The sequence below is a fragment of the Mytilus edulis genome, chromosome 8 (genome assembly GCF_963676685.1).
Source record: "Mytilus edulis chromosome 8, xbMytEdul2.2, whole genome shotgun sequence".
NCBI lineage: Eukaryota > Metazoa > Mollusca > Bivalvia > Mytilida > Mytilidae > Mytilus > Mytilus edulis.
In genome coordinates this window covers 29,956,046-29,983,874 of record NC_092351.1, presented here as the reverse complement: position 1 = coordinate 29,983,874, position 27,829 = coordinate 29,956,046, and the positions used below count along the sequence as shown (strand labels likewise).

The 27,829-nt window shown below is 30.6% G+C and overlaps 1 protein-coding gene across 2 annotated transcripts; it reads right to left on the bottom strand.

Moving 5' to 3' along the window:
- Nucleotides 1-620: 620 nt before the first annotated feature.
- On the bottom strand, nt 621-27,829 carry LOC139485314 (sodium- and chloride-dependent glycine transporter 1-like). Of its 2 annotated transcripts, XR_011655291.1 has the most exons (15): nt 27,689-27,829; nt 24,232-24,418; nt 23,759-23,890; nt 14,260-14,575; nt 13,649-13,781; nt 12,867-13,001; nt 12,424-12,527; nt 11,834-11,958; nt 11,370-11,482; nt 7,060-7,191; nt 6,636-6,735; nt 6,169-6,269; nt 5,275-5,445; nt 2,433-3,839; nt 621-2,276 (listed from the first exon to the last, which is right to left on the bottom strand). XR_011655291.1 is itself a non-coding variant. In XM_071269728.1 (14 exons), the coding sequence occupies exons 1-14, from the start codon at nt 27,713-27,715 to the stop codon at nt 3,654-3,656; spliced, it is 1,962 nt and encodes a 653-aa protein (XP_071125829.1). In that variant the 5' UTR covers nt 27,716-27,829; the 3' UTR covers nt 621-3,653. The 2 variants fall into 2 exon arrangements, 1 of the variants encoding a protein (XP_071125829.1); XM_071269728.1 differs by having other exon boundaries at nt 621-3,839.

The window sequence follows — 27,829 nt, the reverse complement described above, 5'->3', positions numbered from 1 at the left end:
GCAGAATGACAATTTCAGATCTATTGTGCTATTTTGTGGTGGTAATTTAATTTGTTTTTGGTAAAGGAAGCAGGGTGTTCATAGAAGTCAACAAAATAATTATCATGAAGATGTCCAAATAAATTTTGAGGTCCTGAAGAAGACTTAAAAGCTACTACAAAATTACACCCCATTTGAATTGTTGCTTAAATATTGATATACAAAAAGGAAATTTGAAGTTAGGTCTCTTTCATTAAGTTGTTACCAGATGAAACTTCACAACCATTTCTAGGTGCATGGCAAGTTATGAAGAAGTTGACAATTAATTCAATTTAAATGGATGCAATCATGTTTAGTGTTACTCTAAGTTTTAGGGTTATGGCTATGCTGATAAAATAATTTACAGCATGTTTGGTAATTTCTTAAATTATGGAAAGATGTGCAATATCTGTCAACAAGACAGCAATCTATTAACACTTGCAACAGACAAAACACATTTTGATTTAGAAAAACTTGAAATTTTACCTTTTTATTTAACTTGCTGGTGAAGACCTAACAAGCTTTAAGAAACTGTGAATTGTCCCTTTCACATCTCATTACTTCTCAGTATGGTATTCCATCACAAAAACATAATACACAGAGAAAATGTAAATTTCATTTTATTTATTTATGTAACAGTACAGACCTAAAATGACATAATTATTTGGTGACATAATACAGTAAATAAATATCAAGTGACTAGTCATATGTTTTATAACTTGTTGAAGGTGGTAAATAGCAGATAATTCTTAACTGTATTTGTGCATTACTTTTTTTCATTTCAGTAAACTCAAAATCTTGATTCAAGACTCTGCAATGCAATTTTCTGATTATATGCATGCACCATAAGAACTAACCAGTAATTTTTATCACATAATTTTCTTACGAAAAATACTTGTAAGTCATATAAATTCAAATAACTTCTTGATTAATTTCAGTCCTCAGATTTAACCTGAAGAATATGATACATGAAGATTACTGTCCAAAACTAAATGTTGTTTAATTATACAAGAAATAAATACCGGTAAGGTTTTTTCTTAAATCTAATTTCATTACAATGGGATCAAATATAATGTTTATATTTTAACTCATTGCCTTTACTAGCTGGATTTAAACAAAAATTTTATCAGAACATGGTCTTTTGTTAACATCAAGTCACAATCTCAATAAAAAAATATTTTAAAATGAATTTTGTTACTGCATTAATGATATCCTACTGTCAAGCATAGTAATGCTGTTAAAATTCAATAGAAAAACAACTAAGTTTTATGGTGATCTTAATTAATGCTAAGGGTATATATTCAATATCTTAATTTTGGCAATTTTTGTAATTCACAACAAAGAAGTCAATTTTCTTTGACATTCCATTATGTTTTAAAAATAAATTACCAAAAGGTAAATAACAGATTTTTTTAACTACAAGTCAGCTCTGTACTTTTTATATTTGGTTTGTAAATGCTGCCATCCTATACTACGGTATGATATTTAGTAATTTCAAAACAAATTTGGGTTTTAATGTCTTGCTAACATTGTATTCTGTTTTTATTTTTTATCCAACACAAGAAAACTATAAGCCAATGAAAATCTTTAAAATTAATATAAAAATTTCATAGCTTTTATAGATTTTCTAAATATGAACTTTTGAACTTATCAGACAAAAAAACATTGTAACTTCATTATAACAAATTCAGATGCCGAATGTAAATTTTATATATACTATTCTAACCTTGATCTCACAGTAATTAAGTCTGTGAAACAATCTAAAGAGACATAAAACAATCAACAAAAAATGTACAATTACACGAATATTCAAAGTTTTTATGTCGGATTAAAAAAAAACCAAAAGAAGTAATGCATTGATCTTAGCATAGAGTTCTGGACCTGAATATCTAAAACAGCAAACTTTACCAACAGATGTAAAAAATATAATAATAACAAACAAAATTTTAAGGAGTATTACGATCAACATATAACTTTTGTAAAAAAAATTACAACATAATCAACAGTTCATAGATCATTTTTTATAATACTTTCCAAAATTAACAATATTTCAAATTGGTTGACAACATCAAAACTTGATGTTTTCTATTTTTCTTTTAAAAAGTTTCAAAATTTAAGATATGTTTGAATTTCTTTAAGTAAAAAAATATATATAATCGACAGAATTTGCTGTATGATATTGAGTTTACACTATTAAAATAATAAAATACCAGCATATATTTCAATATGTATTTCATATTATGCCACAATGTTCAGGCCTGTAGCCAGGAATTTCCAAAGGGGGGTTATTTGGACTCACGAACTCAACTGTCACAATTCAAACAGAACGTTGACTTTAACAGTGCTAATTTGTTTTCAAGGGGGGAGGGGGTTCGTCCGAACCCCCCTGGCTACGGGTATGATGTTGTTCAGGCTAAGATGTATCTTCTATTTTTAAAGTACATGTATTGACTTTGAGTAAGAATTAAAAACAAGTAGAAATTCTAAATATAGGATATCTCACAAAAGTTTTGAAATAAATCAATTACTAAAAATCAAATTCTTAACTGCAAATAAAATTCTACATTTGAGTAAAATGATCCATGTGACTTAAAAATCAATTTTTCAAGTCAAATGTGACAATAAATTACATTAAAAACAATGTAAAACAATTAATGCTGGAAAATTCATTGCTCCTGAAATTATGACATACAAAAAAGTCCAAACTACATGATAGACATCATATATAAAACTACTACATGTTTTAAACAATATTTAAGTAAAGAAAAGTTTAAAACCAGAAAAAAATAATTAAAAATCTGAACAGTTTCCTTCACACTGTTATAAGTATAAAAAGAGAAATCTGCAAAATAGACAGTTTAATTAAGATATACTTTACATTTCCAAAGATAAATAAAACAGTCTTCATTCACATAAGAGAAACTTTTCTGAATTCAGAGTCTAAATTTTAAAACAAATGAAACAAAGCCAAAGAAAATTAACCTTTACCTTTTATGAAAGAACACAGCTTGGATTGTGTACCCATTCTCAATTATTTTAATTATGAAGATAACAGAATGTAATGTGACAAAGTTTATATTACAATAATTAAAATACAAAAAACACTCTCAACTGCACATGTAAAACTTTCAAATATAAAATCTAATAAACTAAAACTTTCTAAAAATCTTTGTTCATTCTGAAGTAAAGACCTCCGCATAAATGGAAATTGGTCAATAGGTTTGATCCCATATCAAAACAGATACCATGTTATGCATGAACTTTAACTTTTTTAAACATACAGATACAGATGTTTAACAGATCTAATAATTGAGATTTCAAATAGTACCATTTTATGTCCATTCTGTAAACATATTTGAACATAAAGTCCTTCAGCTAGTTTGTTACATTCAACTTTTCAAATATACGACACACAACTCTGATATCCTGCGTAGTCTCTGACAGCACAGAGAACACATATGTAACGGTGTTATCGTTTAGTGCACATGTGTAATTGTGTTATCAAATTGTGCACATGTGCAACCCTTTGATCAGATAGCACAAGCATAACTAATCAAGATCTAATCAACATACAAATGTCAAAATGGTGGAATATTCACAAACAATCATTAAATGTCTATCTATCCATTTACACATCATAGAACAAAATTCTGTCCTTCAGGTTGCTTTTTAACATCTGATAAGCTAACAATGTCAGTTCTATAAGATATACATATAGGTGCGGTGGACGAACTGGACTCTTTTGAAGCTTCATACTCTAATCTGTATTTCTCTACTGCTGGTCCCCAAGACTCATCGGGCTTCAACAACTTTTGGACTCTCTAAAAAAGACAAATTAAGAACTGCACTTATTGCCATACATGATTATTAAGCTTTACTTTATACATTGGAATATTATTATTCAAATTTAAATGAAGATTTTAAATGTGTTATAGATATTGACATGGTATAGTTCTGTGTAAAAATAAATGAAATAAAAAACTTTGTGATAGAATTTATAAAGTTGTTCAGATAATATTGGTCCCATCATACTTGAAATAATACTAGTCTCTAGCCAGAGTTATCTCCTTTGCAATCATACCACATCTTCTTTATCTTATTCTCATGTAAAATCTGGGTCAAAACCCTTACAAATATGTTAACCATAACATGTGTATTAAGATGATGTAACCACAAACTACCTCAAACCTAAACTTTAAACTGATACAGGACGGACAGACAGACCATAAGACATTATGTCCCTTTACTATTTTAGATGGGGCAAAAAAAAACATTCATGTTACACAGTGTTTTCCATTCGTCATTTAAGCCGGGTGTGCCGACCACCTTCTTTTGAAAGCCGACCACCTTTCGATTTTAGTAGGTGGTCGGCTTTTTTTTTTTAAATCCAGATTTTTTTCGGTTCCGTACCGTTAAAATTTGAATACTAATCCCGCCTTGTTTTCATTGACAAAGATGGCGTCCAATCGTCAAATTTCAATGTTTTCAGTAATCAATCGGGTGAAAAGAAAGGAAGATGACGATGATGATAAGGAAAATACTAGACCAAATAAGTTAAATAAAATTGATAGTAATGTTGAAGTTGTGGAAATTGAACAAAAATCAACCAAACAACGGAAAAGACACGCAAGTGAAGACAAATATGAGCAAGACTTCAAATGACTTATAGTCACAGAGGAAGGATACTACTGTTCTGTGTGCCAAAAATACGGCACAAAAGCAAGAAACAGAACAGAAACCTGGATCGAAAGGCCTTAAATCCATGCTGATGCATAAAATTGTAAATGAAAGAAGAGATAAAAGAGAGAAATTTTTGAAAAAATAAAATCAAAGAATATTTGACAATTAATATGACAACTTCTATTTATGTTTGTTCAACTCCATAAAATGTGAATATTATACTAATCTTTATTTCTGTTACCCCCACGTGCACCCACAGTAAATTAAAAAAGGTTGGACATTTAAAAAAAAAACCACCCGGTTGCAAGTTATTTTTTTAAAAAACCCACCTTACCTTAGTGAAAAAAGGAAAACACTGTGTTACATTCAATCAAATAACTTCAAATCATTCTTCTGTTTTGTATTTTGAATTATATTACAATAAGCATATCTAAATTTGAAAAAAAATCATCAAAGGGTTTTCATGTTATTGAACAGACACTGTTTGACAGCTGCCTGCCTGATTGCCATACATCCTCAAATAATTATCTAATTTTCCCTTTTTAAATCCAGTTAAAAATATGGTATTTTGCTCACCTGTAATATTGTTCCTTCGTTACATTTGTAGATTGCGACACCCATACAAACAGGAATAGGTACCAACGACACCAATCCCAACATCCAACCTAAGACAATGGCCCATGATGGGTACTCGTAATCACCGTAGGTAACAGGTTTCAACTGTGTTACACTGAACAACCATACAAACTACAATAAAAAATACAATTATCATGTTTCAACTACATATTAATTACTAACTGAATTTTAAAATAACGAGGACATGTTGGAACAAAATTGAAGAGTCTGAATTATCTTTTTCTTTGTTCTGACTTTCAAAGAAATCATGGTCAAAAGCCAGCAAATCACAAATCACATGAGCCAATTCAGACTTATGATCTCATCTAAGAAAATAATAATCTGTTAAAAAGTAACATTTGTCAGGTAATTATTACATGTAACTAACATATAAACCAAGTCTGATGTTTACATTGTTAGTTCAAATATTAGGCTGACAGTATAGTACAAGTGTGAAGGCAGAGAGAGTGAAGGAGGTGTACATCACTAAAAATTAATATATATTCCAGTTTTCTGAGAATGATGTGTGTCTCCTACCACTTCTAAATGATATATTTAAAACAGCAAGTTATGTTCCTAGCTATGTTTTAAAATAATTTTCTTGTTTTCGTCTCAAACTCTAAACTATAAATATAGATGGGTACAGTAGATTATTAACAAGTTATTTGTATGAAAGATGAAAATTCTTTATATATAATGTATCAGCATCTATTCAAATCATTATCTTAAATATAGCTGTTCAGTGTCCTATAGTTGCTAACTTCTATGTCATTTAGTTTCTGGTTGAGAGTGATCTCATAGGCAATCATAGTACATCTTATTTATATTGATATATAATTGTATATCCATACGTACAGCAATTACTACTGGAGTGATATATTTCCAGCATATTTTCCACCAGATTGTTGGTTTGTATCCAATCATCAACTCAATATCCATGTAGAATCTGTCTGCACCTGTATAAAGAGTAAGTGTTTTTTTATAACATTAGCTTTCTAATGAGTAGGGTCAACTTTAATTACTGAAAAGTAAGCATTAAGAAGCAAGCGCATCATAGTTCTCTTATATTTAAAGTGCACACAATTTCTATGTCTAAATAAATTACATAATCTTTTTCATTATTTTCTGTTATTCTATGCAAATTAGAAGAAAGAAATATGTTAGATACTGTTATTCAATAAAAAATATAAAGCAAATAAATGGCAAAATTATAGTAATCTGAAACTTGTTAAAAGCTATCAATATTGTTCTTCTTCTCATAGTTGACCATCATAAAATGTATATGATCATGATACACAATTTTCTAATTATTGTTGACTTACCATAAATCCATCCAATAACCACACATTCAGTTAAAGATAACAGCATTAGAGAAAAAGTGGAACAGTACCAGTCCATGATCTGTAGCCAGTAGATACCTCCCTGTGAAAAATTAAACCAATAAATTATCAATGTAATGTGTAAACACAAGCAGCTAACCACAAGTGGTATTTTCACTTAAAATCATCAATTCTTTCATTACATTCAAAACTCCGATAAATAACTATATACTTAAATATTTTGGTAATTACTTTTAGAGTATTTCATTAGAACTTCCTAACAGGATATTACACTGTTGCATAAAATTTTAAATTATGAATTGGTATATACACAAAATTGTAAGTGCCTGATGAATATGCCTTGGACTGTTTCTCCCACGCCTGACCTCAAATACACCTATTAATAAAATATGCAGACAATCCTTACCTCAAAAATACATGGTAGTCCAAGTAAGAATTCAACAAAGCACATGCCTGCTGTAAACAGAACTTTTCTGTTTCTTAAATATTCTGGGAATTCATCAATGAATGCACTGGTCATAGTTTCAAACATTCCAAACTAAAATAAAAATAAAAGTCACTCATTAGCACAAGAATATTTAATATTGTCAATTCCTTAAAAAGCTGGGAAAATTGAGCATTTATTTTCATTATTGACTTAATATAATAAAATAATTATAACTTTAAGGCAAAACTTTTATAAAACTTTTATCTTTAAAATTAATTTCCCAGCTTAATGTATCAACCCACAATAAGACTGACATTTCTATTTAAACTACTAAACAAAATGCGCAGTAGATTTATCAAATAACATTACAGCGGATTCCATTGAGTGTGTAGCTAAAGGTAATATCGTTGGTTAGCTTGCTTGTTTGCTGAACTGTGAAGTCATTGTTAGGTTAGGTAAACTACCCTACTTTATAAATAGACTAAAATAGACTAGTCCTAGAGAAAAACATCTATCTGTCTGTTGGATTATGCTACTTTTGAAGGAGGGTAGTATACCTCACCTAATAATGACTTCACTTTCAGCTAACAAGCAAGCTAACCAAAGATATTACCTTTGGCTACACACTCAATGGAATCCGCTGTAACATAAATAATCTAATATAAAATTTCAAAAACGTCAAGTTATCATTTTCAAAATCTTAAATTGTGGGTTGATTTTTATCTACATGTTGAAGCACCCATATTTAATGGTACAATAAAATTAAATTTGATGGGTTAGCATAAAACAGTTGTTACATTATACAATTCAAAATTTTGACAATTTCCTCATTTCTAAACCATAGTCCCATTTGACAATCAAGCAATGTCTTTACTACAAAGCTTATTTTTTCCATGTTAGAAAGTTCAAAACCAATAAATATGAGTGCTTATCCGCTTAAAAACAACATCCTACAATAATTTAAAATTTGTATAAATATGTTTAATCAAAACAGTATTTTAGAACTTTTTACTTGGATTTTTATCAGAGAATTTTATCAAACTTAAGGGGAGGTAATCAGAATTAAAATGCAGATTACCTCCCCTTTATCAAAATATTGTTTTGACAATAGTAACAGTTGATAATCATACTATGGTTAAACATCTGTGGCACCCAGGATGCTGTCTTCTTCTGGACACCACAGTTCTGTGAGAGCAAAATTGTCATTATGACCATTAGCATTACAATACTCAATTAAATTCACTGCCTTCTAGTTTGTACATTTTGTATGCAAATTAATTTTCTAGAAATCTTAAAACTATAAGTTTTCTGATGACCTGTTTCTTCCAGGCAATATGCATGCAGCTGTACAAACAAGAAGGCAATCAGTAAATAATTACTAGAAAACATACAGATAAAGACAATAATACTATTAATTTGATAACCCCAAATTTGTGTGGAGCATATCTGTTTTAGTGGTAGAAATATCATCTAAACATTTCACCTGTATATTTTCTAGTTAATCAGTAATAGCAATTTCCATATAATATTAACTATAATAGTATAAATGACCCATCTAGGTAACTCCCAACCACCTAAAGAAACCATATACAGATCTTTGTGTTGTATACCCTTTTCCCCACAGGGGAGATAGCCCATTCCACCCTCCTCCCATAAAGACCCCCCTACACCCCCAATTTCCCATTTTACTAATTTCTTTACATCTTACTATGACTAACGCTGGAACCTGCCTTGTACACACTTCCATTTGAGTCTGCATCACGGACGCGATTTTATACTTTCACACATTGCTCGTACAATCATCCAAGTTTACAAAAAACATATTCATTCAAAAGTACTTATGATCCCTCTTAAAATTTCCTCAGTTACAGAAGCCTAACATCTTATATTCTAGTTTTAACAGAAGGATATATGAAATTGTGCAAAAATTATTTTCTTATTTCCGTACTGTTTCATCAAGAAAATTTCAAAAATACAATATCTTTACCCATTTACCTAAAAAATCCCTTACCAGACTCCAAAACCATCTTTTAAATCTAATTTGCTTTTGATGCAACAAATTCAAAATGTTGTCTATAGAGTATAGAGCATTAAACTAATATGTTGAGACTTGGGTTAACCCTCTACCCTCTTTCTCAGCCCTTTCTCACATTTACCTGTTTACGTTGATTGAAGTCGATACATCTATTATATAAAGATCAAAAATACATGTTAAGATCTAATTATTCAGATGCTTCCAAGACAAGAAGAATAAGGTGAAATACAAGTAATTCCATGGTCAAATCTATTCCGAAAATTCAATTTTAATAATTCATTTTTCAGGTTTCTAATAAATATGTAAAAGTTCTGATATTTTATTCTTTGCTCAATGTTTAGGGCAGATTATATCTGCTTTGAAAATCTTAATATCATTTATACCATGAAATTACTTTTACAAAATGTGAATGAGAAGAGAATTTGATAGTTCATTCATTTAATTTTGTCGTGAGATAAAATTACTTTACAATTCTGAAGCAAATTAGACAATAAATTTAGAAGATCAGAAAAAAAAATCCCTAAAAATCCCATTTTCCTTTCATAAATAATTTTCATATTTGCCCATAAACTACAATTTTCTTTTATATTGAAAACTATCAAAAACTCTTATGATTATGAGAATGGAAAGAAGAATGATGTAAGAATAGATGACATAAAAACTGCAGAAATTTATAAAAAAAAATCAAGATATTTTAGAAAAGTATAGCATATGATTACATGAAGTTTTCATTTACACTAGAATTACTTGGAAATATTATTATATCTCTTTTAAATCTTTCTTGAAAGTTAACTTGACTTCAAAAATTAAATTATGATATAAATTGACAAAATATCTAACACGATTTTCTTTAAATTTAACATTGCAAAAAAAAACCAAAAAAAAAACACTACATTTTAAATTTAAAGACATTTTGTAAAGAAAGTAGAAAATGTTCACTAAAAAAAAATGTAACTATAGTAAGGTATGTATGTGTCATCTATTCCGTTAAAACTTGTAACTAAATACACCAGATCACAGTCTTCATACAAAACTGACATCATAAGTTGACCAATAACAAAAAACTAAAATGATTGGACAGTTCCGATTGGTTAAAACATTTGAGTAATAAGTTGTACGATGTTTGCGATGTTATACAAAGTTTGAAACTGATAAAAATTGTGTGATTTTTTTTTTTTATTTTCTTCCAAGTATTTGATTTTAAATCATTGGTTTCATCCCTTGCTTATGGTATAATGCATAAATCTCAATTATGAGAAGAAACCAAGAAAAAGTTCCCAAGATACTTTTTGAAAAATTATATTAAATCAGCAATTAATTTTGAAAATTTGTCAACAAATCTAAGACAACTGAGTACACAAAAATAAGGAGAAAACAGGGATTTTTACATTTTTCTATTTATTCATGACATAGTAATATAATTCTTAGATTCTTATGCAAAACCCATTTATACATTTGTACCAAAATTAAAATCATCCCCTGTATTTTTGCTTTTTTTTTCAACAATATTTGAATTAACCATGTGGTTCACTCTTAAATTTATGGTTATTTTTTTTTTCAAATTTGCATGAATCTTTTTTTTATTTTACTTTGTTCAGAAACTTCTGCAATGTAATAAAACTTACCATTAAAACCAAATAGTTGTCACATGTCATAAGTCACATGACATAATTCATAAAGAGTATAGAGGCCTTATCAGTCAACTCATGATGTTCAGCTTTGTTTTGTTTAATCGCGAAATATTGGCATTCTTTTTCAATAATTAAACACTTTAAAATTCTATAAACACGATAAATAAATTATTTTCTTTGTATTGGGTGCAATTTTAATAGTATGAGCTAGACACAAGGAAAAAGTGCAAAGGTTAGTTAAAAGAACACTCAGTAATATCTCACAAAAAAATTACACAGGCCAAACAGTATTTAAAAGAAATAACCTTAAAATGTTTGTCATTGATGAAAGGCAATTCAATGCAATCAAAAAGTAGTATCAATGAATTAATTCTACTTTTAAAAGTATCTTTTAAAAAAGTGAGTAGAAAACAAAGACAATATTTGAAAAGGTTAAAGGTCACTAACTAATCAACCTTTATGTAAAAAAAACCAACTTGATTTGAAAGTTACAAGAGAAAAATTTAATTTCCTTGACAGCATCTAGCAGGGTGAATCAATACCTTAGAGAAAATGACTGTGATTTGGTGTACAACTTATATCTTATCAGAATTCTTAATTGCAATGACAGAAAATCAAGTTACCTGACTGTCCAGTCCAATGGTCAGTAACATCAAGAAGAATAGCACTGCCCACAATGGTGAAATGGGTAATTTAGCTACGGCTTCTGGGTATGCAACAAACACAAGACCTGGTCCTGAAACATTAATAAATAAATATCAATAATATAAGCCTTCAAAAACATTGCTACATTTTTTTGTGAGAAGCAGGCACTGCCTTTATGTTCATTTTGATATTTCAAGGATATCTTTATGTTTCCTTATAACAAATTTTATCCAAAGTACTTGTAAACTAAAAATTGCATCTATTTTTTCAAGGAAACTAAAATTAAACATTGCATTATATTTAAGAATTGGAAGGCAATACTATGGATTTCAGATATTTTCTTGTAGTTGTCCAACTACAATTTTGGGCACAGGAAGATAACTCAAATTTAGAAAATGACTTGTAACAATGAGACCTTCTCAAGTTTGTAACATATATGTACCTTGTGTAACAACATCTTCAATCCTGTCACCCGTCTCATGGGCCATGAATCCAAGAATGGAGAAAATTACTAGTCCAGCAAAGATACTGGTTCCGCAGTTAATCAATGGCACTATCATAGCATCTCTATAAATACAAAGAAAATAAACATTACCATTTTCAATTTTAAGAACTTATTTGCAACTTAAAGGCCAACATTCACCTGCATCTCATATACCAGTATACAGGCGCAATTCCAGAATTAGTCTAAATTGTGCTTGTTGATAATGAGAGTAATCTACTCTTTTTTTTCTAAGACTCAAAATACTCAAGAGTGTAGAGAAACCCAAGGTGGATGCCAAAGTGATTTAAAATTTATTTAATTTTCTTGTTTTGTACTGAAAAATGTGATATTTGAACTGCTCCATTGTGAAACTGGATAATTATTTACAAATTTCTAGGTTCTGAAGCAAAAGTAGCATTTTTAAAATAATTTTCTCAGTCCCATAGGAACTATACTTAAATGAATAATATTCAAACTGACTATTTCTGTAACATAAGAAGTTTCATGAATGAAAGCAAGCTTTTCTTGTTCTATAGAAGTGTTCATACCTATATACATTGTTGTGGAATTTGTTGTAACTAGCCATTGTAATAAGTCCTCCCCAGGCCATACCAACAGAGTAAAATATCTGTACTGCAGCATCTCCCCACACCTATAAATAGAACGGTAAATTAAATTGTTTATAATATGTAGTGTAAAGTATGTGCAAAAACATTGATGTATTTATCTTTTTTCTGTGTACTTCAATTTATTATGATTTATTTCCTACAGCATTTGAGCCTTTGAAATGTATTACATTAGACTTACAGGTTTATCAAGCCCAAAAAACAGAAATGTTAAAACTTTGTAGAATTGCAGTAAAATACAGAAAATGATTCTGATTTCATATTCTTTCCTATTTAAATACTTGAAAACAATTTGAAAATATAATGTAATAAGCAAATGATTAGATTTTTAAATCCAACTTTTCATGGTATTTTTAGGGCATTACCTGAAATGTGGCTAACTTTTCCCATTGTGGAATGAGGTAGAATTTGAGCCCTTCTGATGCCCCTGGTAAAGTCACTCCTCGTATCAATAGGATCAACAAAACCAAGTAAGGAAATGTGGCTGTAACATACACAACCTGTCAACAAATATAATGAGATTATTGTAGTCAGTATAACAAGGAAACCACTTCACTTGTATATAACACACTTCCTATATATAAAATATTAAATACAGTAGCCTAACAGTTCATATACTTTACTTTTCCAACATAATCATATTGTGTTATGGAGAGAGGTGCAGGTTGTCAACATTAGTATTTGTGCTACCAAATTAGCAGACATTTTTTGTTGTTGGTGGATTTTACTTGCACATCTATAGATACTACTGAAACATTTTGATGATCTAAAACAGTGATGGCAGCTTTTTTTACAGTGTATTTTCTCATGAAGTATGTTGACACATGTTAAGAATATGTAGTTTGATGTATTCTCATGAAGTGAGTTCAAGACAATTTCAGGTTTATTTCATATACATTATCAGGCAATTGAAATACCATCATTTTTTTCTTGGATTACCTCCCTTTGAGCTATCGCTGGAGAGAAATTTTGACATCATGTGTTTGCAAAAGTTATAAGTCAATATATGTTAATTCTATTTATATACTGACTTCAAACTTTTGTAAAATTGTGATGAGTACCAATCATTTAGCCAAAGGATTACTGATAGAAACCAAACAGAACACATCCAAAGGATCACTTAAAAACCATATGGAACACATCTTACCCTTCCAGATGACTTAACACCTTTACAGAGACAGAGGAACACCAGAACCCAGGCAATAATCAGGCATATTAACAGCTCCCATCGGATGCCACCAAAGTTTTCTATCCCATCAGTCATCTTCAACACACGATTCCTGAAATATTATAAGTACAAATATTATTTTTCATTTCAATATATGAAATTTTTCTTCTTTCTTATGATTTTTTTTGGTTTTTTTAATACATATAAAAATAAGAAGACAATTATCCACCAAGGATCAAATGAAGTGACTGCAAGCAATTACTTATTTTGTGTTCTATAAAATATTCTTACTTGTAATTTCAATAAATATAAAGGTTTTTTCTTCATGTTAAAAAATCCTTTTCTAATTCAGGATTAGAAATTACTTATTTTGTGTTCTCTAAAATAATTGTAATTTCAATAAATAAGTTTTTTTCTTCATGTTAAAAAATCCTTTTCTAATTCAATTGATAAGTTTATAAAAAAAAACTCTTCTAGTCCTTGTTTTTTTTTTGCTGTACTTCAGTTATTATATGATATTAAAATAAATTTGGCCAAATCAGAATATAAAAGAGACTGTGCCAGGCACGTTAATTAGTTATGCAACTTACTCCCAAAACTCTTCACTGGGCGTGATCTGTTTCACTGTTTCATTTTTAAGCATATCTGTTGTATTTACATATTTTAACAATTCATGTGTCATATTTCCAACAGAAGTTGCATTCCACATGAAAGAAGTTGAGTTTACATCGGTGGTTTCGTTGTCAGAATGTAAGTAGCAATTCTCCGTGTTCCAAGAATTATCACAGCTGCTCCACGGCAGGATCGCTCTGAAGGACATATACAGGAAGTACAATGTCCATGTTATTATAATGTTGTAATAAACACATACTATCCCTGAGATTATAACCATACCGTAACCAACACCTGCAAAACAAAAATAAGAGAATATATGAGCTATACAGGTAATTCCATGCAAAAGAATTTGGCAACAGCAATATTCTAATATAGAGTAAGTTAATAAACATAACTGTTCAATTTGCGAATATTCTTCTATGCATATTCTACATCAAAACTTTAGCTTTAAAAATACATAAATGGGGCTAATGCCTAGAGTACAAATTTATATTCCCCTAAAAAGTTACATCATCTTCTTAACATCAACTATCCTAAGATAAGGACACATTAGTCATAAATACTTCAAAATCATCAAGCCTGCCTCTGCTATGCTGGGCATTAGTGATCAATCAAGGTTTAAAGATATATCACCAGTTCAAATGGATGTTTTATTAGAAATTTTTCTTTTGTTGCCATGAATTTAAAAGATTTTTTTTCATTTATAAAAGTCATTCATTTATGAGAATTTTAAAACCTTTTATTAATGTTTTTAACCTACATGTACTGGTATATGATTACAGATGTTTGTAGAGTACAATAATCCAAAATATCATTTTGCTCAGACATTGCTAAAAGTACGGAAATTAAGCCAACTTAAAACTTTGTCTCGACAAAGGATTAACTTTTCAGCCTATAATATTTTTGCACTTTTGTACTTAATTTATCCATGTGTGTGCTCAAGCATATTCATTTTGCTTTTATAATTTATCTGTTCATGTAATCTATACAAGTTCTGTCTGTGCATTATTTTATACCAATTAATGACTCATACTTTCAACAGTACCTACATGTACATGTATAACTAATCTGTTTTACATCATACATGTTCCATAATATATAGTTTGACCTCTATAATATATTGTTTGACCTCTGCTTTCTGGATATAAATCAGGGTTTGCTTACAGGTGCAATTATAATTCAGCTGAGTTTAAACTGGTAATAAAAAAATCTTTTTAAAAAGTTTACTGAGTACTTTAAACAATTATATCACAGAACTTAACTAAACATTTTGCATGTAAAAACTGAAAGTAATAATTTAAAAGGATATTTGTACTAATTAAACCCTAGGTATATTTTATTAACATTGACATTGATCAGGCTCAGCTGTGAATTATTTTCTCCTACTAAATAATAAGCCAAAATACAGGTTATTATAGCCTTGAATAGAACACAATGCAGATTATTAGCCATTCCCTCTTCAATTAAATAAGGCCAATTAAAATTAATTGCTAGATTTTCATCCCCGCCCGCCCCTCTGAAATCGTCCCGCCCCGATTTTTTTTATTTAACAAAAATACGATTTCCGGATTTTATCATGTCTGTTACCGGGAACCATCGATAATTTCGTTTCATTCAACACTTCCTGTTTCAAATTTCGTTTTTGTATTCCTCCGAGTAATCTAATAACGATATGATTGAGTCGACATATTCTGCTGCTCTATTATGACAACAGCTACTGAGAATAGAGATTGATAACGAGAAGGGCATGAAATATTCGAGTAACGAGTAAAACGCCTTGTCATTTAACGCAAATTGCGGTAGTCACAAGTGAATCGAAAACCGTGTTTTTTCTTTATTCATACGATGACTTTGTGTCAGGAAATTTGGACTGTAAATGATATCCAAAGCGCAAGAATCGTAGAACAAATTGGTACAAAAAATATGACTGGATTAAAGAAATTGACACAAGCACGAATTTGTTTGATTTATGACCGTATATTGAGAAAAAAAAGTTGACAAACACGCATTTTAATTCCCTTATATTTACCCATGGCTGTTGTTTTTGTTGACAAATAGCAAACACCCTCTGTAACTGTCCCAATACCCTCAATTTAGTCATTAAAAAACTACTTTTTGGTTAAGTTCATGTTTTACATCACATAATTACTTTCCACACTGAGTTTACATTTTATTTTGTACTCATAATACTTGTGTTGCATACAATTGTACCAATACATTTTATTGATTTTATGTGGACTACAAACCATTGCTTAGAAAGCAAAATAAATTTGGTGTAGGTCTAGTCCAACTGAAGAGAGCATTTCTCATCCCTTTGATGTATACTATAAATAGGTTTCTAAAGCGGCAATTACATGTATTACAGTGGTTGCCAATCGGGGATTTTTATTTAAGAGTTTAAAAAATAGTGTCAGATTCCTTATACAACATGTATATACATTATACAAGCTTGTTTTCCACTAGCATTATACCCTGCGGTATGAAGAACTTGTGACAAGGGTTTCATATGAAATAAAATTTAAAAAATAAAATCCTCCCACCCGCCTCATGTTTTTCAAAAATTTGGATGAAAATCTACTTATTAATTTTAGTTGGCCTAATAGAGAAAACATTTTACATCACTAAATTACCTCTTAAATAACAGAGTGGAATATAGTGTATTTTTGTAAATAAAACTATCATGTTGTGAGGCTGCAACATCACAGCAAAAAAAAAAAAAAATATCCATTTATGAGGGGGTAAGAGGGGTCTAGATCGCAAAAATCCCAGGTTGAAAAAACACGAAATCCTGAGGTCCTGAATTTAAATAAATTGAAGTCCTGACATCCCAAAATTTGAAAAAAGAATTCCCAGATCCAGAGAGGGTCAATCCCAAAATCCAGCGCTTATAAACACTTGATCCCAGAGTCCCAATAAAGGTCATATCCCCCCTATCTATTCTTCAAATGTTTAGAAAAAATTTTACTCTTGTGTCCTGTTATCAGAATTATTTATTCTTAAATCAATTAGCAACTGTTCCTCAACCTGAGCCACTCAATTTAAATGAACTTTCCAAAAGTTTTCCATACCAAACCATTACATGTAACTTTACCATAAACTAATGGGTACAAGATAGGATTTTGTCATCTACATGTTGATTTTTATGTTGATTTTTAACATTGAACTTAATCTGTTAATCATGTTAATCAAGATTCCACTGCCTCTAGATATCTTTTTAACTTTTATACTCTTACATACATTTTTTTTCCAGTAAATTTATAAAATGGTGATATTTTGACATTAGGAAGCATTAAGGAACTTATAACTATATTGTAATAGGCCAGAATTTTCTTGGTCTTTTCAATAAATTTAAAACAAAATATTTCCTTTTTCATGAAACCATGTAAAATGTAATTTGGACTCTTTATACTCAATACTTTTATTCAAAAATTCAAGATAAAATTCTATTTCCTTTTCCATTACCCCTGTAAAATGTAATTGGACTCTTAAGTCCTGATATTCATATTTCTATTTACAATTTTTAAAAATTCAAATACTTCCAGGAAAAAAATAAAACACATTTCTCAAATATCTCTTCCCCAAACATATTATTTACACGGAAAGGAATTTTTCAACATTAAATTTTTCATAAGTAGAAACAATAACTTCACCATGAACAATTAATTAATAGTTATGACAGAAAATGTCAACACAACATCCATAAATAATGTTTTTGTAAGGCGGGTTAATGACCTTCATATTTATGGGTTCAAAATAACATTTTGGTGAACATGCATGTCCTGCATGCTCAAAAAGGCTGGTTTCCCCACTACCCAAAAGTAACATCACTTTTCAATTTAACGAACAATACACTTTTTAGGGAAGGAAGTATTTAAACAAATACATGTAGTGGGAAGAGGCACTGTTGGGTTCAATTTTTATGTTATAAATTTATCAACCATGAAAACATTTCGTACATTGTGATTTTTTTTTCAAGTTTAATGCTTTAAATGGCCATGACATCACCATGCCTTAGTCTGATAAATCAAGATATAATTACAGATCTCTTTCTTCAAGTAGACTTTTAAAATATTTCGTTTGCCTTGCCTCCATTATGATCCTAAAGATCCTCTTTTATTACTGATAATTAATTTTCCATGGCTGCTTAGTGATGTAATGTTTGAGGATTACCAGAAATCTCAGACTCCATATTGATTTTTATTTAATATAATCAGCTTTAGCTACCAAAGTAATGGGAATTTTCCATCAGCTGTTTTCTATGTGATGAAGCTTACCAGTACAATTATGTACATATTGATTATACAACTATTTCAGGACTGTCTGCATAAATAAAAAGAACATGTATGACGTCAGCAGTCAGGAGTACTACTTAAACAAGTGATTCCATTATCACCTATTTCAGTGATTTTTTAAATTCAGTTATCACCTTTTAGTGCGCTTGGCCAGTAAGTTTTATTCCAGGGCTACTTAAATTTCTGGTTTTCTTGTATAGGAATATATATGTGGGCTACAAAATTTTTAAAAGCTGTGGGCTACAATTGCCAAAGTCTTAAGTTGAAGAATCAGATGTCAGGAGCATTGTTTTATTTGAGATATGATGTAAACCCCACTAATTGCTTTGTTTTCTATGATGTTCAAATGATGAAATGGTTTCTAAAATCATTTCATATTTTTTTTTTTAAGAATTGATAGTTTTTAGAGAACAAATAATTATCTAATGTCTTGAGGAGCCAAAATTCGTACAAGGCTGTCTCTCAAGCCTATATGGTCTCTATGAAAACCACCATTTCCAAGTCATAATGCACTTATTTGTATGGTTATTAACCAATGTTTGCTCTATATAAATAAGAACATATTATGCAACAGGTCTAACATCTTTATATTTGAACAGGGCTTAAGGTAAATGTGCTGTATACATTATGTACTTATAAGCTAAACAAAGATCAAACGGTAGGCTATTTGTATTGTTGAATAATAAATAAACATAATAGGATAAGTAAATTCATTCTTGCAATTATAATCCCCTTTCATACTGGTTGATATACTACACCCCCGCTCCCACTCCTATACAAATCAAATATTTTACAAAGAATAATGGTTTGTATTGTTTATTCAGAACAAAAGATTTTTTCAATACTGAATAGAATAATACAAATGTATCCACATTGTATGTATGATATTTCACGACACATCTGAGTGATTTCACAATTGATCAGTTCATAGTAATTTAAATAGCTCATCATGAACAATTTTGTAGTTTGAGTGTTTCAGATATTACTAAGGGACCAGGAGCATTTGGCTAAATACTAACTATATGTCTTCAGTTGTCTGATAATTCAGGGAATACAAAATTGTTGTTTACAGCTCATCATGATACCTACACTGTAATTTGGAGGATGAGTATATATCAAAATTTAATTCAAAATGAGTCCAAAATGTTATAACAGAAAATTATAAGAGCATTTTATCATTGTTATCCATTAACTAGAGGCTCTCAAGAGCCTGTGTCGCTCACCTTGGTCTATGTGCATATTAACAATGGACACACATAAATTCATGACAAAATGGTGTTTTGGTGATGGTGGTGTGTTTGTAGATCTTTCTTTACTGAACATTCTTATTGCTACAATTATCTCTATCTATAATGAACTTGGCCCAGTAATTACAGTGAAAAATATTTTGTAAAAATTTACAACCAGATGCTCCGCAGGGCGTAGCTTTATACGACCGCAGAGGTTGAACCCTGAACGGTTAGGGCAAGTATGGACACAACATTCAAGCTGGATTCAGCTCTAAATTTGGATTGTGATTAAATAGTTGACACAGCATAGGTTTCTGACACAGAATGAATGTGTTCTAATGAACTTAAAATTTTTGTTTCTCTTAGAGCAATTCACTATGCTGTTGAATATTAATCCTCTCAAAAAAATGTTTGAAGAAATTTTCTTTTTTATTTATGAAATTTCAAATGAGAAAAATTGAACCCAATTTTTTTAATCACATCCCCCTTTCCCTTATTCCAAAACTAATCTCAATTAAAATTTCTAATGGAGTTTGCAACAATAACTACTCATTTAAATACATCATAAAATATTAAGATGTAAAAAAACTGCTTGTTATCACTGAATGGTAAAGATTATTTTAATTTATCAGTTGGTAGTAAAAAGTGAATATACATTGTATATTGTATATAACAAAGATTTAAGTTGATTCTGGACAAAGAAAGATAACTCCAATTAAAAAAAAATCTTGCTATTGCACAATATTTTGCAATTAGATATTTCTTGCTTACTATTCTGGACAAAGAAAGATAACTCTAATTAAAAATTTTTTTGATATTTCACAATATTGTGCAATTAGATATTTCTTGCCATTGCGCAATACTGTGCAATTGAAAAGACTTGCTATTACACAATACTTAATATAATAATTTTAGATCCTGATTTGGACCAACTTGAAAACTGGGCCCATAATAAAAAATCTAAGTACATTTTTGGATTCAGCATATCAAAGAACTTCAAGATTTCAATTTTTGTTAAAATCAGACTAAGTTTAATTTTGGACCCTTTGGACTTTAGTGTAGACCAATTTGAAAATAGGACCAAAAATGAAGAATCTACATACACAGTTAGATTTGGAATATCAAAGAACCCCATTTATTCAATTTTTGATGAAATCAAACAAAGTTTAATTTTGGACCCCGATTTGGACCAACTTGAAAACTGGGCCAATAATCAAGAATCTAAGTACATTTTTAGATTCAGCATACCAAAGAACCTAACTGATTCATTTTTTGTCAAAATCAAACTAAGTTTAATTTTGGACCCTTTGGACCTTAATGTAGACCAATTTGAAAACGGGACCAAAAGTTAAGAATCTACATACACAGTCATGACAGTTAGATTCAGCATATCAAAGAACCCCAATTAATCAATTTTGATGAAATCAAACAAAAGTTTAATTTTGGACCCTTTGGGCCCCTTATTATGTTGGGACCAAAACTCCCAAAATCAAACCCAACCTTTCTTTTATGGTCATAAACCTTGTGTTTAAATTTCATAGATTTCTATTTACTTATACTAACGTTATGGTGCGAAAACCAAGAAAAATGCTTATTTGGGTCCCTTTTTGGCCCCTAATTCCTAAACTGTTGGGACCTAAACTCCCAAAATCAATACCAACCTTCCTTTTGTAGTCATTAACATTGTGTTTAAATTTCATTGATTTCTATTTACTTAAACTAATGTTATTGTGCGAAAACCAAGAATAATGCTTATTTGGGCCCTTTTTTGGCCCCTAATTCCTAAACTGTTGAGACCAAAACTCCCAAAATCAATCCCAACCGTTCTTTTGTGGTCATAAACCTTGTGTCAAAATTTCATAGATTTCTATTAACTTAAACTAAAGTTATAGTGCGAAAACCAAGAAAATGCTTATTTGGGCCCTTTTTGGCCCCTAATTCCTAAAATGTTGGGACCAAAACTCCCAAAATCAATACCAACCTTCCTTTTGTGGTCATAAACCTTGTGTTAAAATTTCATAGATTTCCATTCACTTTTACTAAAGTTAGAGTGCGAAAACTAAAAGTATTCGGACGCCGGACGACGACGACGACGACGACGACGACGCAGACGCCAACGTGATAGCAATATACGACGAAAATTTTTTCAAAATTTGCGGTCGTATAAAAATTTATGAAAATTGTTAATAATTGACTTTAAAGGCAATAACTCCTTAAGGGGTCAATTGACAATTTTGGTCATGTTGACTTATTTGTAGATTTTATTTTGCTGAACATTATTGCTCTTTACAGTTTATCTCTATCTATAATAATATTTAAGATAATAACCAAAATCTGCAAAATTTCCTTAAAATTACCAATTCAGAGGCAGCAACCCAACAACGGGTTGTCCGATTCATCTGAATATTGTAGAGCAGATAGATCTTGACCTGATAAACAATTTTACCCCTTGTCAGATTTGCTCTAAATGCTTTGGTTTTCGAGTTATAAGCCAAAAACTGCATTTTACCCCTATGTTCTATTTTTAGCCATGGCGGCCATCTTAGTTGGTTGGTGGGGTCACGCCACACATTTGTTAAACTAGATACCCCAATGATGATTGTGGCCAAGTTTGGTTTAATTTGGCCCAGTAGTTTCAGAGGAAAAGATTTTTGTAAAAATTAATGACTATGGACAACGGACGACGACGACAACGCCGGACGCCAAGTGATGGGAAAAGCTCACTTGGCCCTGTGGGACAGGTGAGCTAATAATAATCACTGTATATTAATTCTAATGATCTATGCAAAATATTAATACACATAAATAAGAAATGAACAAAGTTTCTTCTACACAGTATATTATTTTATAACAGTAATAGCCTATAAAAATAGCAATTTGTCAAATTGATTTTATAATATCTATTTCCCTCATAAATGGATGACGCACATACAAATTTAGCTGATTCACAACATGTTTCCATTCTCCACAACAAAAATATGACGTATTAAACTTGACCTTTTGTTTATACAATCAATGTTAAAGAATATCCAGCATAGTTTATTGATTCCGATATCTGAACATACAAAAACATAGCTAAGAATATATCTATATAGTTACAAAACAACTATTCACTTCCATCATTTTATTTGTCATCTAGTTCAACCACTTACATTATACTAATGTCATACAAACAATGTAAATAAAGAGTCTTAGAACCAGCCTGCCAAGGTACAAAGATGAGTTTAATATGACTTTGGCAGTAACCTAAAATGTTGTATGGCTGGCAGCTGTGAGCTCTAATTGTCTCTAAATTTTGACTAAACATATTTAATTTTTTAGATTAAACTGGAGCTTCCTTTGATGAATTATTTGATATGTGCCTGCTTAGCAACTCTAATACCACCACATGAAGCTTGACAGACACTTACCAGGAAAACATTATTGAAAGGTGTCTGATTGCAAAGAATGCATACATTAATTATCAAGAATTGCCAAAAAAAAGAACAAAATTGTTTGATAAAATCTATTATATTATGCATGCCAATATTAATAATGCTGTGATATAATTGTTTACAGGAAAAGATTTACCACACATCCTAGGAAGTCTTACAGATAAGACCTTCCCCTTTATCCGGTAATCCCTATTCATGGTGATCATATTTTATCTAATTAAAAATAATTATCTTAGACAAAATAATGCCTCACAGTTGATTTAATCTTGACCAATTATTTTCTTCTATCTTTTTTTTATTGTCAGCTGTTAGAAAGGTAAATACCTAAAAGATAAATCCCTTTCTCTTCAATACCTAGTGTTGGGAGTTCTACATGACTAAATGTTTATTCATCAACTGCCAAGTTTTGTTATCAAAATCCTTTTATCATGTGTTAATCAGTGTTAGAATTTTACTAAGATTTGATCTATTATCTGAAACACACTCTTCATATCTAGCTGTCATGTATTTATTAATTACCTTTAAAGAGAGGTGACATCCTCCATACAGTAATAGGACTGAGACTAGCAAACTGTCCATAGCTGACTTCCATAAAGAATAAAGGCATACCACATAGCACCAAAAATATCACATAGGGGATCAAAAACGCTCCTGGAATAAATCAAAATAATGTATTCTTTCTTAAAATTGTCATCTGTTGATAAAATTTCCCCAATCCTTTTCCTAAATATATACAAAATGTACATACTGCCTGTAATATTAGATAAATTAACACACATCTTATGGTATATATATGGTACCTTTAAGTAGTTTTTAAGGAAAAGTGCTCCCAAATATTTCTTTGATGCATTTGACATGTAAAACAAGACAAAATTGACTTTATAGTTGAATTAAATTACTCCTCCCAGTCTCAATTTGATATTATTTTTTCTGTAATAAATTTGAACTTTATAAAATGTTATATCATTATAAATATATGTAGTCTGTCCTACCTCCTCCACTTTTATAACACAGATATGGAAACCTCCAAATGTTCCCTAAGCCAACAGCATAACCAACACATGATAAGAAAAAGTCCAGTCTTCCAGACCAGTTTCCACGTTCTTCATTTTCATCTCCACTTTCAATACTGGACTGGCTGTTCATGGGAGAAGAATCACTATCATCTTCCAATGCCTTCTTAAATTGGGAAAAAAAACATGTACTAATAAATGAATATGAATATAAAGTGTATAATACTTGACTAAATGTTTCATTCAGACCTTATTTTAGAGCTTCGAATAATCTGACTTACTCTTATTTTTAGTGTCTATACCTTATTTTCATTTCTAAACTAGACTAGAACTGCATGTATTCAAGTCAAGTCATTTTCCGAATAGAGGAAAATCATTAACAGTGCTTCAAAATGCACCAATTGAGGTATAATCCACCAATTGGTGGTTATTCCTGACCTGATGACTTCATGACTTTTGAAACAAGTCTTAATGTTTTATACATTTGTCCTTCAAAATCTATCTGACTGGTGTTATGTTCAAGGAGGGGGGGCTAGAGGGGGTCTCATCCCGATTTCCCGGTTTTAATATCAGAAAATCCCGAAATCCCGGACATATTTTGTTAAAAATCCCGATCCCGATAAACAAGAAATCACCATTTATTTATTAAAGAGGTCCTCCACTATTTTAGGTAACGAATAGACACATCTGACACATCTTTTAAAGGAGGCCGTCCTGGTAAACTTTGAAAATTAAACCCTCTGAGTAATGTTGTTCTTAATTATTTGCTTTCCTGAATTTCTGCATTTTGAACAATATATTCAGTACGTACATTTTAAACACGTCAAGTTGGGGTATTTGTTTTCTTCAAAATTGTAGAATGTCATAAATATTTTTATATGATATTCGATTATAGAGAAGACTGTGTCTATGAAATTATCTGTGTAGTAAGGCCAAGAAAAAATACAGGTGTTTCAGGTAACATCCCCTAAAAAATTAGGATAGGTAGGAAAGCAAAATTAATTTTTTTTCAAACGTTTTTGACTGGTTCATATGGAAAAAAAAATCTGACTTTATAAGTGCTTGTCCACATAACATCCAAAAAACTTTAGTTGTAGAGTTAGATTATAGGTACTTAAAATTGGGGTAGATATATTTAAGGGTACCGGAAACACATGTGTTTTCTTTTAGGTCTTACATAATCTTACTCTTATTGAAAATATCCAAAGCAAGTCTAACTTTTGGGAAGGGTTGTAAAGAGGCGTTATGTTCACGGACAAACGCGAAATAAAATTCAAATTTCACGATGAACGAAAAATAAAAAAATTGCTTGCACGTTGCCGTTTTTACCAATTTCACAGTGAAGCACGAACTGTTTTCACGGGAGGTTGAAATTAAAAATGGCAAAACACGTTGCACGAAAAAAAAACCTTTACCACCCTCTTTGGGTATACTGATCCTCTAAATCAGAGCGACACTAATACCAAGGAGATTAGACATTTATCATGAATTTTGGTTAGCATTTCATTCACGTACAGTGGATATAAAATATATGGCACTGGCTACGGTTACTTTAAAACAAGAATGTGTCCAAAGTACACGGATGCCCCACTTGCATTATCATTTACCATTTTCAATGGACCGTGAAATTGGGTAAAAAATCTAATTTGGCCTTAAAGGTAAAAAGATCAACCAATAGGGAACATATGTACTAAGTTTCAAGTTGATTGGACTTGAACTTCATTAAAAACTACCTTGACCAAAAACTTTAACCTGAAACTCGCACTTTCATTTTCTATGATCAGTGGACCATGAAAATGGGGTCAAAAGTCTAATTTCGTTTTAAAATAAGAAAGATCATATCATAAGGAACATGTGTACTAAGTTTCAAGTTGATTGGACTTCAGCTTCATCAAAAACTACCTTGACCAAAAACTTTAACCGGAAGCGGGACAGATGGACGAACGAACGGACGGATGGACGGATGAACGGACGCACAGACCAGAAAACATAATGCCCCTCTACTATCGTAGGTGGGGCATAAACACGAGCAGAAAATAACAATAAGATCTGGATCTACTCTGTTTCTAGATGCGATTCGGATTGAAGTATTATGAAAATGGCACTTTTATCTGTCCAAGGTACAGTTTTTTGTCAATCCCGTTATATTTCAACATAAAAATCCCGATTTCCCATGGCTAAAAACGTGGGTTTCCCGTATCCCGATGTTTTTCTATCCCGAATTCCCGATCTTTAAAAAAAGCAATCCCAATTTCCCGTTGCTAAAATCGGTCAATCCCGGCGTCCCGAAAATGGTCTCGCCCCCCCTCTTCAAGGTCAGGTTTAAATGGGAAGCTGATCATGCTGATAGTACATATCTAAATATGAGGAAATTCACAAACCTAATAATTAGTAGAGCATGAAAAAAGGGAATATCTATTAAGTTGCTCCCAAATGTTGAGAGGTACGTATATAATGTGAAAATTATAGCAAATAAACTTTTTACCTTTTTTGAAGGGCTTGCATGAGGGTTTGGAAGGGATTTACAGAATAGACCCCGAAAAAATAATGTGGCGCAATAGTATAAAGAATAACTGTGGAGAAAAGAAGAATAACGTAAAGATGTATAGGTACGTTTCTTAGTCCCCCTTTTTTTCCAAATTCATTTATTTTTGTCCTATGATTTCAAGTATTTTCAATTTTCTGTGTAGTGGTAAATACATATTTAATAACACTCCTGTTATCATGTCACCACAGACCCCCCCCCTCCTGTTATCATGTCACAGACCCCCCCCCCCCCCCCCCCCCCCCAAAAAAAAAATGGGGAAAAAGGGGGAGGGTCATGAACAAAATAATTTGTCCCGTCTCCAAGTACATAAAAAGTGTACTATTAACAGAGAAATGGACAATATACAAAATAAAGAAATCATTTTTAACTTACAAATATTTTACAAGTAAAATCATGTTCATGAAAATTTACAGACTTTGCACTATTTTCAAGATGAAGAAAAATGTCCTCAAGTTAAATTGATGAATACCGACATTACTAAAGGACACCCTAATCCACATCGTTTTTCACTTTAGATCTGATAATTTTCAATAATTAAGAGATTTGACCTTGTGAGTTATTCTATGGAAACCCCAATAAAATTATGCAGGGTATCCAATTACACTAAACAGTTTATAAAGACATCTTGGGGAAAATAACTTTTCTATAAGCAACATAATTTTCATAAGAACTGAAAACATTTCTAGCACAATGAAATCACATGAATTTTATTTTTTTTATATTTAATTTTTGAAAAGAGATCTGGAAATTTTCCATTGCTAATTCTAATTATAATTTCTACACGTGTTGTATGGTCAATGTAAAAAATAGCTATAATATCTGTGTATGAATGTTAAAGAATACTATACTTTTTTATTTATAAAAAACAGATTCCAATGAATTAATTACCTCTTTTGCTGTTAAATATTTTTCCATAGTTTCTCATGTAAAGTAAACGTCTGTTTCTCTGAAAAATCAATGAATGAATGAAATATTTTGCCCGTCTGAAACTACCAATCCCAAATGGCAAGCTAGAAAACATGGAAATTT

What these genes read in the sequence shown, in the direction of transcription:
- LOC139485314 (XM_071269728.1), bottom strand. Translation starts at nt 27,715, where the DNA reads ATGGAAAAATATTTAACAGCAAAAGAG. An exon ending in CCCAGTGAAGAGTTTTGGGA is followed by an intron (nt 13,782 to 14,259) that starts GTAAGTTGCATA and finishes ATAATATTTCAG; the next exon opens with GAATCGTGTGTTGAAGATGA. An exon ending in GTGTTAAGTCATCTGGAAGG is followed by an intron (nt 13,002 to 13,648) that starts GTAAGATGTGTT and finishes ATTTGTTGACAG; the next exon opens with GTTGTGTATGTTACAGCCAC.